The sequence below is a fragment of the Eschrichtius robustus genome, chromosome 16 (genome assembly GCF_028021215.1).
Source record: "Eschrichtius robustus isolate mEscRob2 chromosome 16, mEscRob2.pri, whole genome shotgun sequence".
Lineage (NCBI taxonomy): Eukaryota > Metazoa > Chordata > Mammalia > Artiodactyla > Eschrichtiidae > Eschrichtius > Eschrichtius robustus.
Window position 1 is genome coordinate 27,330,576 of NC_090839.1, and position 14,412 is coordinate 27,344,987.

The following is a 14,412-nucleotide window of genomic DNA, read 5'->3' on the forward strand; positions in this document are numbered from 1 at the left end:
GCCGAAGGGCTGGGGGAAATCCCCCTGCTGTTTCCTCTGTTGGCACCATTCTCCTTATTAACACTTAGCACAGCTGTGATCACACATGTATCCTCTGCATATTGTCTGCCCTCAAGGAGGGCAGAGACCCACGTCTGACTTGCTGAGAGCTGTATCCCCACCATCTAGTTCTGTGCCTGGCACATGGCAAGTGCTCAAAAAGCATTTGTGGGATGCTTGAATAAATGTCTCAGACTCCTCATCTTTAAAATGGGGCTGGTAATACCTCCTCCCAAGGACCATTACAAGAAGTGGGACAATGCAAGTAAAGCACTTCTCACAGCCTGGCCATTGTTTTCATTCATATCAGGAAGAGAGACTCTGGATTCCCTGCCTTGGTGTCCTGAGGATCACTTGTTTATCTAGTGAACATTTATTGAGCATCTAGTGAACATTTATTGAGCATCTACTGTGTACCAGCAGTCATCGGTGCTGGGTCCACACACTGCAGAGAGGAGGAGATGTAGTCAGTCCTTTAGGGCAGTGGTCCCCAACCTTTTTGGCACCAGGGACCGGTTTTGTGGAAGATAAGTTTTCCCATGGACGGGGGTGAGGGTGGGGTGGTTCAGGCAGTAATGCGAGCGATGGGGAGCGATGGGGAGCGATGGGGAGCGATGGGGAGCGATGGGGAGCAATGGGGAGCGATGGGGAGCAATGGGGAGCGATGGGGAGCAATGGGGAGTGACGGGGAGCAATGGGGAGCAATGGGGAGCAATGGGGAGCGATGGGGAGCAATGCGGAGCAATGGGGAGCGATGGGGAGCGATGCGGAGCCGCAGATGAAGCTTCACTCCCTCGCCCGCCACTCATCTCCTGCTGTGCGCCTGCTTCCTAACAGGTCCCGGACTGGGAGTTGGGGACCACTGCTTTAGGGAAAGGCAGATGGTGCATCTAAGGCTGAATTCCCAGGCAGAGTCCTGTCCTTCTCCATTGGCAGACTCCTGTGTCGATGGAGGATCCCTGCTCTGGTGCCTGGGACACCCCCTCTCCCCAGTCCCCAGCACTGGGCACTCACAGGCTTCATGATCCAGGTGATTCCTGGGTTTTTGCGAAACTCCTCCACAAACAGATGGTACTCGCAGGGCATCTCAAAGGTTTTGGGGAAGAAGTCGCACTTGGCTGCCTCCAGCTTTCCCGCCTCGCGCTCCAGCTGTTTCCGGAAGCGCTTCAGGTTCTTCACCATGTAGTTCTTGCGGGTCAGCTGAGCAGCACGATGGACAGGCAGGCCATTGGCGCTCATGCCCACTGCCCTGCACCAACCATCCCACCAACTGCCCCGCTCCAACCACCCCACCAACTGCCCCCCACAGCCCCCATTCTCTGTACGGTAAAAGTAACAATAAGAGGGACTCCCCTGGTGGTCCAGTGGGTAGGACTCTGCACTCCCAATGCAGGGTGCCTGGGTTCAGTCCCTGGTCAGGGAACTAGATGCTGCATGCCGCAACTAAGAAGCCCGCATCCTGCAACTAAAAGATCCCACATGCCACAACGAAGATCCCACATGCCTCAACTAAGACCCGGCCCAGCCAAAATAAATAAATAAAAATAAATCTTAAAAAAAAAAAGATTAAAAAAAAGAGTAACAATAAGAGTAACTTTGACTGAGAGCCTGCTATTCTATAATTATCCCCACTTTACAGGTGAGGAAACTGAGGCTCAGAAAGGTTGTCAGTTGCCCAGAGCTATCCAGCTAACAAGCAGCACAGCCAGGGTTTGACCTGGGCCTGTCTGATGCCAAAGTTCTTTTTCTAACTGCTAAGCTGCACTAACCTTCTTAAATCTCCCACCACTGGCCCCTCTAGTCCCATCTTTGTGGTATGGTCCCTCCCAGTCCTCCCTCCCATCTCCAGACTCCAAACAGCTCAACTTGCCTCACCCTGAAATCACATAATCCCTCAAGCATCCTGCTTTTTCAGCCTTTGCACCTGAAGCCAGACAGCCCATGACCTCAGTCCCCTCCCCAAGGTGGCCTGTTCCTCAGGTCTGAGATCCCTATTCCCTTACACTATCTAGCTCATCATGAATCTAGGGCACATATCTCTCACCTGGCATGTACCCCAAATTCCCTTGTGCTTTTCCATTCTGGTCCTGGTACCCCCAAGCCCGCTCCTGTTCATTGCCACACCCAGTCCCCTGGGCCCACCCAGCTCACCTCGTAGTGGTTTCGGAAGTGACTGATCCGCACGTGCTCATCCATGTAGGTGTGGTCGAAATTCTCCCGGAGCCAGCTGACATCGCACCAGTAGAAATCCCACTCCCCTTCACTGGGGGTGGGACAAAAGTCAGGACCTGAGGACCTCAGCACTGCTGGGGATCTGGGGCCCAGGGAGGTGCAGCTGAGGGGTAAGCAGCGGTGTGTCCATCAGGTAAGTCTCAAGGAGGTGGCCTCGGGCTGCTGCTGCCCACCATGTACTTTGTGAGGCCAGAGTGAAAACTACAGAAACGTCCCTGCAAAAATCCAGGCTACTGGCTTCCTTCGAACAATCAGCAGATCTGGCCACGTTGAGCCCAGATGCCCCCCGGCACCCACCACCTTAGACAGGGCACACCCTCTCCAGATCACAGTCACCACCATGCCCTATGGCCCATGACAACGGGCCAACCTTACCTGGTCATGTTACCTGCCTGGGCTCTGGAAGCATCCAAGTAGCCACCCCTGAGCCCACATTACCAAGCAGTGGAAACAGGCAACATTTATAAGCTCTTCCTAGTTCAGAAAGCTCTCCTCTCACTGAACCCTCAGAGCAGCCCCAAAAGTGACTAAGATCATGCCTGGATCCCTAAGACAGGGATAGCCTTGCTCAGCGAGGACATGGCAGCCTCAGGATTCACACCCAAGCCTGCCTGACTCCAAATTCTGACCCTGTTCTTCACCACCATGCCAGAGAGGGGGACAGGAAACCAGACTGATCTACCAAATCCAAACACCAGAGCTGGAGTACACAGAGGAGGTGCTTGAAAAAGACTTGACAGGAAATGAAATGCACCACCATGATTACTTCCAATTTTTTAGTAAAAAATTACAGATATAACTGAAGCCCTGTGTATATTCCTGACTGATTCTATCTCCTACTCTCCTGTCCAAAAGGAAGCCATTAGCCTGAATTTGGAATCATTTCTATGAGTGTCTTTATAGTTTTACTGTGTATATATGTGTGTATCCATATGTGGCACATGGCATTGTTTGGCATGTTCTTAAAACTTTCTAATGGCTAATACTTACTTCCGCTTCCCATGTGCCAGACACTGTTCTAAGTACTTTACAAATATTAACTCACTAATCCTCATAGTAACTGTTAAGTGTTAGGTTCTTTTATTATGCCCATTTTAAAGATGAGTGAAGTGAGGCAGAGAGAGGTTAAGGAACTCACCTAAGTTCATAAGCTAGTAAGTGGCAGAGCAGGACTGGAACTCAGGCCATCGGGCTCCAGATTCCAAGCTCCGTGGTTAGAGCTACTCTTGTCTATTTCCTTTCACAACTTGCTTTTTTTTTTTTAACCCACCTTTTGTTTTAGTTGAATGAATAATAGATGAATGAATGAATAATGAATTATTCATTCATTCATACAACACATAGGTGTTGAGGCTGTCTTGGTGTTAGAGACAATGTTGGATGCAAGGATATAGGGGGAACAAAAACACCTGGCCAGGTGGTACATACAGTCCTGTGGGGAAGATAAAAAATAAACAAGGAAACAAATACACAACTCTCTAATGAGGAATTGTGAAATGTTATAACCCAGTTGGAATAACCCAGCTGGAGGCCATGAGGCAGGGCAGCTGAGGGACCTGTTTATGTGGAGGCTACCCTGTGGAGCTGACCTTTCAGCTTAGATCTGAATGGTAAGGAGGGACAGCCAGATCAAGGGCAGTGGGGAGAGGGTTCCGGGAGAGGGAAGGGCAGGAACTGAGGCCCTGAGGTTGGAAAGGGCTCATTCAAGGATATGAAAAAAAAGCCAGAGTGGAGAGAGAAACGTAAGGGATGACACTGAAACTAGAGTAGGGCCCAACAAACAGGGCCTTGTAGACCATGATGTGGATTTTGGATTCTTTTTTAATTCCACAAGTTTGTTCATTTTGTACACCATCTTCATGATTATCACAGTCAAGTTGCTCTTTTTTTTTTTTATAAATTTATTTATTTTATTTATTTATTTTTGGCTGTGTTGGGTCTTCGTTGCTGGGCGCGAGCTTTCTCTAGTTGCGGCGAGTGGGGGTTACTTTCCGTTGCGGTGCACGGGCTTCTTATTGCGGTGGCTTCTCTTGTTGCGGAACATGGGCTCTAGGCATGCGGGCTTCAGTCGTTGTGGCACATGGGCCCAGTAATTGTGGCTTGCGGGCTCTAGAGCACAGGCTCAGTAGTTGTGGCGCACGGGCTTAGTTGCTCCGTGGCATGTGGGATCTTCCGGGACTAGGGCTCGAACCCGAGTCCCCTGCATTGGCAGGCGGATTCTTAACCACTGCACCACCAAGGAAGCCCAGTCAAGTTGCTCTTAAATCACCCAGGAAGACATTAAACTGCTCAACAAGGCCAACAGGAAATCCAGGTTCTTTCTACCTTCTCATTCTGCCATCCTTAACATGTTGTTTTCATGCTCATCACCTCAAGGTCACAAGATGGTTGCTGCAGTTCCAGGCATCAAGAACAGCTTTCTTTGTGGGAAGCAAGGGAGGGGACAGCTCTGGCCACATCTGTTCCAAACTCTGACCTAACAGGCTGATGGTCTGAATCGGGACCTCGTTCTGTCTGGAAATACCAGACCCCAGCTTAGGTCCTAAGGACAAGGCCTCACATTCACAGAGCTATGTCTGGTGTAAAGGCCCTGGCCTCTAGCCTTTCCTGACTTGAGGACTCTCGTGGCAATTTGGGATCAGCCAGGAAACAACCTGCTTCATGGACTCCCACACCATCAGCACCAGACAAACCCTCAGACCTTCTTCCACTTGACCATGGAGCAAGGCTAAGGAGAAACTGGGGGCAGCCTCAGGTCACATGGCAGGTCAGGACAGTGCCTTTTCCCATACACCTGCCGGTCACCTCCCCCGCTTCATCCTCCACTACATCCAGTTCTTCTGGATCCAGGGAAGGAAAACTCATTCTTTTTTTTTTAAAATTAATTAATTAATTAATTTTTGGCGGTGTTGGGTCTTCGTTTCTGTGCGAGGGCTTTCTCTAGTTGTGGCAAGCGGGGGCCACTCTTCATCACGGTGCATGGGCCTCTCACTATCGTGGCCTCTCTTGTTGCGGAGCACAGGCTCCAGACACGCAGGCTCAGTAGTTGTGGCTCACGGGCCTAGTTGCTCTGCGGCATGTGGGATCTTCCCAGACCAGGGCTCAAACCCGTGTCGCCTGCATTGGCAGGCAGATTCTCAACCACTGCGCCACCAGGGAAGCCCGGAAAACTCATTCTGATATTAGTGTGATACATGAGAGAACCAAGAAGGAAAATCCACAGTAGCTGCCATCATCACCACCATCACCATCATCACCATCACTGTAATACTCCCCAAAGTGCCAGAGAGAGGACTCTGCCATCTTGGATTACCCATACCAAGCTTGCCACTGTCAGCCAATTCCTAATTTTTTTGTGGGATGATTTAGTAAGGGTCTGTCTCCTCTGCTAGACTCCAGCACCAGACAGCAGGAACCATGGATTCACCTATTCACTCATTTGTTCCTTCAATTACTGAGAGGCTGCTAGAACAGGGAGGATGGGCCTGGGACTCTGCAGACAGCCAGACTAGGTGCAAACCCTAGCTCAAGCCCTGACAAGATGAATATATTTTTCATTTTCCAACATGGTATATTTTTCCTCTTTTTGTCCAGTTTTCTCATCAGGAAAATGGGGATGATAATAGCACCTACCGGAAGGTTTGTTGGGATGATTCAAAGAGGTCATGCGTGTAAAGTGCGGAAGAGTGTCTAGGAGGCTTAGTTGTTGTTATGCAACAAATATTTATTGAGGACCCTGGCAGGGTAGCTGGTTGCCCTCACCCCTCATATCTATTCTCTCCTTTTTCTACAGTCATAGAATTTCCAACATTTACCTGGAAAATGTAGTCTACATTTTTCAGATTCCCTTGCAGCTAGGTGTGTCCACATGGCTAAGTTCTGGCCAGTGAAATGTGAGGGACTTCTGGGTTGTGTCCTTCAAGGGTAGGACATGACTTTTCTTGTCTCCTTCCTACCTCCTGCTGCTTGGAATGTGCAGGAACTCCACCTCAGACCATGAGGACGAGGGCCTCACTCAAAGGATAGCAGAGTGGAAAGATGGAAGCAGACGGGTCCCACATTTCCATACTATCTCTGAACCTCCTACATCTGGACTTCAATGGGAGGGGTAAATAAACTTCTAGTCTGTCAAAGCCTCTTTTATTTTGTGTCTCTGTTACATGCATCCAAACCTTAACCTTCACTAATATTAACACCTACTACGTGCCAGGGATTGTTTGCTTTTTCATCTCAGTATCCCCAGGGCCCAGCATAGAAGAAGAAACATAGGCTTAGGGGTCAAAAAACTTGTTCAAGGTCACAGAACTAGTAAGTGGCCAGGACCTGCCATCACTGGAGGATTCACCCCACGGGTCTGTGATGGTTGCATAGAGAGCTATAGAACACTGGCTGTGGAATAGTCAAACTGAACTGGGTTTGAATCCCACTCTGACACTTCCGTGCTGTGTGACCTTAAACAATTGGCTTAATATTTCTGAACATAATCACATCTTTCTGGATGGTTATAAGGCTTAAATAAGACAGAGATGGCATCAGTAATGCACCTAACACATTGTGAATGCTAAATAAATGTTGGCCACTGTCACAGCCAAATTGGGACAAGTCCCAGTGGCCACCCAAGGGAACTGGGACAAAAACGAAGGGAGACAAGGATCTGTGAGACAAAGGGAAGGAGAGACAAGGCTGGGGGTGAGGGTTTCTTACTCCTTTACTTCCACCCATCCTGGCCTGTGGTGAAGGACATCCATGAGAGTATTCATAAGAGTGGTCTTGAACCGGATTGATGCTCTCTGCTCTCTGCAAGACATGGAAATGGAACACTTGCTCAGAATCAACTATTTCCCTAGGACAGTCCAGGGATAGGAAAAAAGGGAAAGGAAGAAAGGTCAAGTTCCATACATGGAAATGCCAAAACATAGAATTACTGAATTTTAGAATTTAGCATCATAGCATGAAACAAAATAATCAAATTGAGAATGATAGAATCTTTGAATCATTGAAAAATAATAGCAATCATTTTCTTCAGTGCCTTTTATGGTCTGGTTGCTTTACATATGCCATGGCTAATCCTTATACTAAATGATATGTTTTTGCAAATCCTCCTTTCTGTCACTCATCTGAGAAGATGGAATGGATATACTTTTCCCTCTTCCTCCTACCAGGATGACTAAAACCCCAGGACATTAGATATAAAACAAGTATAAGAAGACCCTGAAAGGTGGACAGAAGAAGGCAGATCGGCTAAGGACCTCAGGACCCATGGAACAGCATGTGGTGAATTCCCTGGGTTATCTTTTTGCCTCATAGATCCCAGATGTGGAGACGAAGGAGCTAGCAAGTCTGAAACACCAATGGGCACAGACAAAAAAAAACCTCCAACAAAAGCCTGCTCTCTCCAGCTGACAAAACCAGGAAAGGAAGACTTAAGACAATAACTTCTCTACTCTGGCCAACCCCGGCAGAAACAAATCTGTGGCCCACCCTCACTGATGCTAGCAAAGGCTGAGTGGGGAATCTAGACTTCCCACCAGGTTGTAACAAGGCACCCAATATCCCCCAAGACCCTTGGCTAGGCTGGTGTCAGAGAAGGTCAAAGATGTAGCCGGGACTTTCATGCCTAGCAGGTGGTAGTGAGGTGCCCACCCCTGCTGTGTCAGTGGAGATCATGTGCCTGGGCTTCCACCCCCACCTGGCAGTAAGGAGGCACCCCTCTCCCTTGGGCTGATGTCAACGGAGGCCTAGCGGAGAGTCAGGACTTTCAATACCACCCAGTGGTAATGAGGCTGCACTTCCTGTGGTGTTCATGTGGGTCAGGTAGGGAGCAGTAGCAAGGAACTCCTAACCCTCCCGGCCAGGGTGGTATCAGCAGAGGCCTAGTGGAACCAGAACTCCCATTCCAGCCAGCAGTAAGAAGGAACCCCTTCTACCCGCAAGTGTCAATGGAGGCCAAGTGGGGAACCCTATATGGTAAAAATGAGGTGGTACTATGCCCCCTTCCCTGGCCAGAGTGGTGTCAGAAAATGTCACCTAAAAGAGGTTTAAACAAGATCCAGAGTTCAATGCATAATACCCCAAATGTTCAGGTTTCAACTGAAAATCACTTGTCATACCAAGAATCAGGAAAATCTCAATGTGACTACGAAAAATCAGTAGATGCCAACTCCAAAATGGCAGGTGTGTTAGAATTATCTGACAAATATTTTAAAGCAGCCATCATAAAAATGTTTCAATGAGTAATTAAGAACACATTTGAAGAATATGTGAAGAACACTGGAAGAAAGCAAGGATGTCCACTCTTACAACTCTCATTCAACATAGCACTAGAAGTTCTAACCAGGGCATATAGGCAATAAAAGGCACATAGATCAGAATGGAAGAAAGAAAACTGTCCCTTTTTACAGATGACTGTGTAAAAATTCTCACGGAATCTAAAAAACAATTCATGAACTAATAGGTGAGTACAGTGAGATCACAGGATATAAGATGAACATACAAATCAGTTATATTTCTGTATACTATCAATGAACACATGAACTCTGAAATTAAAAATACAATTTACAACTATTACTTTTAAAAAGAGGAATATTTAGGTGCAAATCTAACAAAACATGTGCAGGACTTATGTACTAAAAACTACAAAATGCTGATGCAAAAATTCAGAGAAGATCTAGATAAATTGAGAACCCTACCGTGTTCATGGATTGGAAAACTCAGCAGAGTAGAGATGTCAATTCTTCCCAGGTTGGTGTGCAGATTTAATGCGATTCCTGGGATCAAAATCCCAGTAAGATTTTTTTGTAGATATAGATAATTCTAAAATGTATGTGGAAAGGCAAAGATATTAGAACTAGAATATCTAAAACAATTTTGAAAAGAAGAATAAAGTGGGATAAATCAGTCTAACCAATTTCAAAACATTATGTAGCTACAATAATCAAGACTGTGTGGTATTCACAGAGAGAGATACAAAGACCAAGAGAACAGAACAAACAGCCAAGAGATGGACCCGCACAAATATGCCCAACTGAATTTTTAAAAATTATTTATTTGGCTGTGTGCGGGCCCTTGGTTGCAGCATGCGGGATCTAGTTCCCGGACCAGGGATCAAACCTGGACTCCCTGCACTGGGAGCGTGGAGTCTTAACTGCTGGCCCACCAGGGAAGTCCCTGCCCAACTGAATTTTGACAAATGAACAAAAGCAATTCAATGGAGGAAGAATAGCCTTTTCAATAAATGGTGCTGGAGAATTGGATATGCACATGCAAAAAATGAACCTAGGCTTAAACCTCATACTTTATATAAAGTATAAAGTACTTTATACTTTAACTCAAAATGGATCACAAACTTAAGTGTAAAATGTAAAATTATAAAACATAGAGGAAAATCTTTGGGATCTAAGAGCTAGGCAAAGAATTTTTGGATTTGACACTACGAGCATGGTCCATAAAAGGGAAAACTGATAAATTGGACACCTTCAAAATTAACAATTTCTGCTCTTTAAAAGACTCTGTTAAGTCAATGAAAAGGCAAGGTACAGCCTAGGAGAAAATATTTGCAACCACATATTTGACAAAGGACTGCTATCTAGAATACATAAAGAATTCTCAAAACTCAACATTAAAAAGAAAATCCAATTAGAAAATGGGCAAAGGACATGAACAGATATTTCACCAAAGAGGATATACAGATGACAAATGAGCACATGGAAAGATGTTCAACATCGTTTATCATTAGGGAAGTACAAATTAAAACCACAATGATATAGCAAAACACAAGTATCAGAATGGCTAAAATAAAAAACTCTGACAACACCAACAGCTGGAAAGGACACAGAGAAACTGAATCACTCATACATTGCTGATGGGAATATAAAATGGTACAGCCACCTTGGAAAATAATTTGGCAGTTTCTTAAAAAACTAAGCATGCAACTACCATATAACCCAGCAATTGTACTCCTGGGCATTTACCCCAGTGAAATGAAAACTAACACACAAACCTGTACTTGAATGTTCATAACAGCTTTATTCATAATAGCCCCAGACTGGAAGAAAACCCAGATGTCCTTCAATAGGTAAATGGTTAAACGCATGGTGGTATATCCATTCCCTGGAATACTAGTCAGCAATAAAAAGGAATGAACTGTTTATACACTCAACAACCTGAATATAGTTCTAATGAAGTTGCTGTGTGAAAAAGGCCAGTCCCAAAAGGTTAGTATATAATGGGTGATTCCATTATAAAAACTCTTTGAAAGGACAAAATTATTGAAAAGAGAACAGAACAACAGTTGCTGGGGATTAAAGATAGGGTACGTTGGGATGGGGAGGAAGAGGGGGAGGGAGGGGAAGTGGGTGTGGTTATAAAAGGCACTATGAGGGATCCTTGTGGTGATGGAAATATTCCATATCTTGACTGTATCAATGTCAATATCCTAGTTGGATGCTGTGCTATAGTTTTACTCTGTTACCACTGGGGGGAACTGGGTAAAGGGCACATAAGATCTCTCTGTATTATTTCTTACAACTGCATATGAATTCACAATTAAAATATTCAATTTTAAAAATTAACAGTTTTTTTTTTTTTTTTTTGGCTGCACAACTTGCAGGATCTTATTTCCCTGACCAGGGATTGAACCAGGCCCTTGGCAGTGAAAGTGCGGAGTCCTAACTGGACTGCCAGGGAATTCCCAACACATCTTTAGATGTCTGGATAATGGCTACCTTTATCGAGGAATGATTAGAAGAGGGCACGCTGGTGATGTTCTGTTTCCTGATGTGGGTATATTAAGTTTATGAAAATTCATTGAGCTGTAAAATTATGATATACTCAACTTTCTGTATTTATAACAGAACTCTATAACAAAATATACCACAAATAAAGTTAAAGGACTACATATAGATCAAGAAAAAATATTTGCGGTGCTTATAATCCATAAGCGATTTGGACCAAGTACATAAAGAACTACTACAAATCATTAAGAAAAAGACAAACTCAATAGAAAAATGTCTAGAAGCTATGAACAGGCAATTAATAGTACAGGAAATTTAAATGACCAACAGTCATGTTAAAAGATACTCAACCTTACCAATAATTAAGAAATGCAAATTAAAATACCAAGGAGAGGACTTCCGCTTTTGGTTATGATGTAAAAGAATGTAAAAGACTTTCAATCCTATAGTAACAATGAGAAAAAAAATGTACAAAATAAATATACTTGTCCATGGGGCTAGTGGAGAGCAATAGACAAAAGAAAACTTGATGAACTGATTCCAGAGAGAAACAAGGCCTTCATGGGGGGGAGCAGAGAGATGCAGCCGTTTCCAGATCTGGGCTGGTTGCCTGGCCTGGGGTGGGCAAGTGGAGGAACAAGCCGGCCGTGGAAGAGAGTGTTTGTGGCACCAGGAGAAATCAGCGGAGCTTTTACAATATGTAGGATGGCAAAACAAATCAAAATCTGGAAGGGCCCATTCCAAAACCAAACCAAACAAAACCAGATTCTGGCAAATTTACTTAAGAAAGGAACAGTAAGAAAGGAACAGCTGAGAGAAAACCCAAACTCCATGTTTACATGGTGTTTGCATTCCGGCAGCCCTGCTAGAGTTGAATTAAAAAATGAACAACAAAAACAACAAAAATCAAACAAACAAACAAAAAAACTGAACTGCAGTCCAATCTCCTCCCAGGTCAAATACTAACAAGCTCAAAATGGCAGTACAGGAGGCTAGGCTTGGGGTGAACTCAGTGTAATTAAAGCTTTGGTCCAACCCATGTTCCCAGTGCATATAAAAGTTATGTTTACACTATACTGTAGTCTATTAAGTGTGCAATAGCATTATGTCTTTTTAAAAATGTACATATCTTAATTAAAAAATACTTCATTGCTAAAAAAGTTAACCATCATCTGAGCCTTCAGTGAGTTGTAGTAGTAACATCAAAGATTGCTGATCACAGATCATCATAACAAATATAATAATCATGAAACAGTTTGAAATATTGTGAGAATTACCAAAGCGTGACACAGACACGAAGGGAGCAAATTCTGTTGGAAAAATGGCACCAATAGACTTGGTTGATGCAGGGTTGCCACAAACCTTCAATTTGTAAAAAACATAATATCTGTAAACTGCAATAAAGCAAAACACAATAAAATGATGTATGCCTGTATACACACACACACACACACACACACACACACATATATGAGTGTGGGTGTGTGTAATTTTTTGGTCTTCACTGTTTTTTATACACAATGACCAGAATGGAATATAAAAAATATAAGACATGCAATAATAAAGCAGAAAAATGTAATGCATGATCAAGAGGAAAAACAACCGACTGAGATAAACTCATAAATGACCCAATTATTGGAATTATTAAAGACTTTAAACAGATATTATAAATGTGTTAAAGAATTTACATGAAAAGGTGGATATAATGAGTAAATATATTTAATTATATTAAATATATATTAAATATATTTAATTACATTTAATCAGTATAATGAGCTATTGCAGAAAAGACACTGAAAGTCTAAAAAAGAACCAAAATGGAAAAATATAGAACTGACAATTATAGTATCTGAAATTAAAAATTCATACGATGAGCTCAACAGGGGATTGGACATTGAAGAAAAAAGGATAGTAACGTTAGTCAAAGGGTACAAATTTCCAGTTATAAGAGGAATGAGTTTTGAGGATCTAATGTACAGCAGGGTGACTGTACTGTATGATAGACTTGAAAGTTGTTCAGAGTAGATCTTAAGTGTTCTCACCGTAACAACAACAACAACAAAATGGTAGTTATGTGAGGTGAAGGATGTGTTAACTAACCTTATTGTGGTAAACATTTTACAATATATATATGTGTATCAGATCGTCACATTGTCCACCTTAAATCACACAATGTTTTATGCCAATTATATCTCAATAAAGCTGGAAAAAAATTTTAAGATAATAAATTTGAAGACAGGTCAATAGAAATTATTCAATCTGAATTAGAGAAAGAAAAAATTTAGAAGAACAGAATCTCAGTGCCTTATGGGATAATATCAAGCAACCTAACATACATGTAATTGGAACCCCAGAAGGAGACGGGAGCAAATAGGACAGAAAATATTTTTTGAAAACATAATGGCTGAAAAATTTCCAAATTTGACTAAATTATCAAGTCACAGATCCAAGAAGCTCAATTAACTCCAAGCAGAATAAATACAACACACACACACACACACACACACACACACACACAAAGGCAAACAAACTATAGTCAAATTGCTGAAAACCAGAGAAGTGTTAAAAACAGACAAGGGAAAAAGACACATACAGGTGTGTGCGTGTATGTGTGTGTGTAACTTCGGGGGCAGTGGTGGGGAGACAGTGTAAAGGACAGCTGACTTCTCATCAGAGACAGTGCAAGCCTAAAGACAAAGGAACATCATCTTTTAAGAATTTTAAAAGAAAGTTCTTCAAGTAGAAGGAAACTTATACCAGATGGAGATTCAGACCTATAAGAAGGGGTAAAGAGTGGAGTAAATTTGAAATACTTTCTTCCATATCTTAATTAAAAAAAAACAGTTAACTATGTAAAGTGAATATAATGAGAATGTATTGTAGGGCTGAGGACTTCCCTGGCGGTCCAGTGGTTAAGACTCCACGCTTCCACTGCAGGGGGTGAGGGTTCGATCACTGGTCAGGGAACTAAGATCCCATGTGCCACCTGGTGTGGCCAAAAAGTAAAAAAAACCCAAAAAACTGGGCTTCCCTGGTGGCGCAGTGGTTGAGAATCTGTCTGCCAATGCAGGGGACACGGGTTCGAGCCCTGGTCTGGGAAGATCCCACATGCCGCGGAGCAGCTGGGCCCGTGAGCCACAACTACTGAGCCTGCGCGTGTGGAGCCTGTGCTCTGCAATAAGAGGGGCTGCAATAGTGAGAGGCCCACGCACCGCGATGAAGAGTGGCCCCCACTCGCCGCAACTAGAGAAAGCCCTCGCACAGAAACGAAGACCCAACACAGCCATAAATAAATAAATAATTTAAAAAAAACTACATTGTGAAAAAAAAAAGAACGTATTGTAGGGTTTATACATATTTACAAGTAAAATATATGACAAAAATAACAGCACAAAAGATGGGAGGGGAG

General features: G+C 43.7%; 1 protein-coding gene across 1 annotated transcript in view; it reads right to left on the reverse strand.

Moving 5' to 3' along the window:
* TTLL9 (tubulin tyrosine ligase like 9) overlaps positions 1 to 7,031 on the reverse strand; it is a 47,150-nt gene extending 40,119 nt beyond the window's left edge. The window contains exons 1-3 of the mRNA XM_068524270.1: positions 6,976 to 7,031; positions 2,191 to 2,302; positions 1,054 to 1,239 (exon numbers count right to left, since the gene is read on the reverse strand). Coding sequence (XP_068380371.1) covers positions 1,054 to 1,239; positions 2,191 to 2,302; positions 6,976 to 7,031 — 354 coding nt within the window. The remainder of the gene's footprint in view (positions 1 to 1,053; positions 1,240 to 2,190; positions 2,303 to 6,975) is intronic.
* Between the last annotated feature and the right edge of the window lie 7,381 nt (positions 7,032 to 14,412).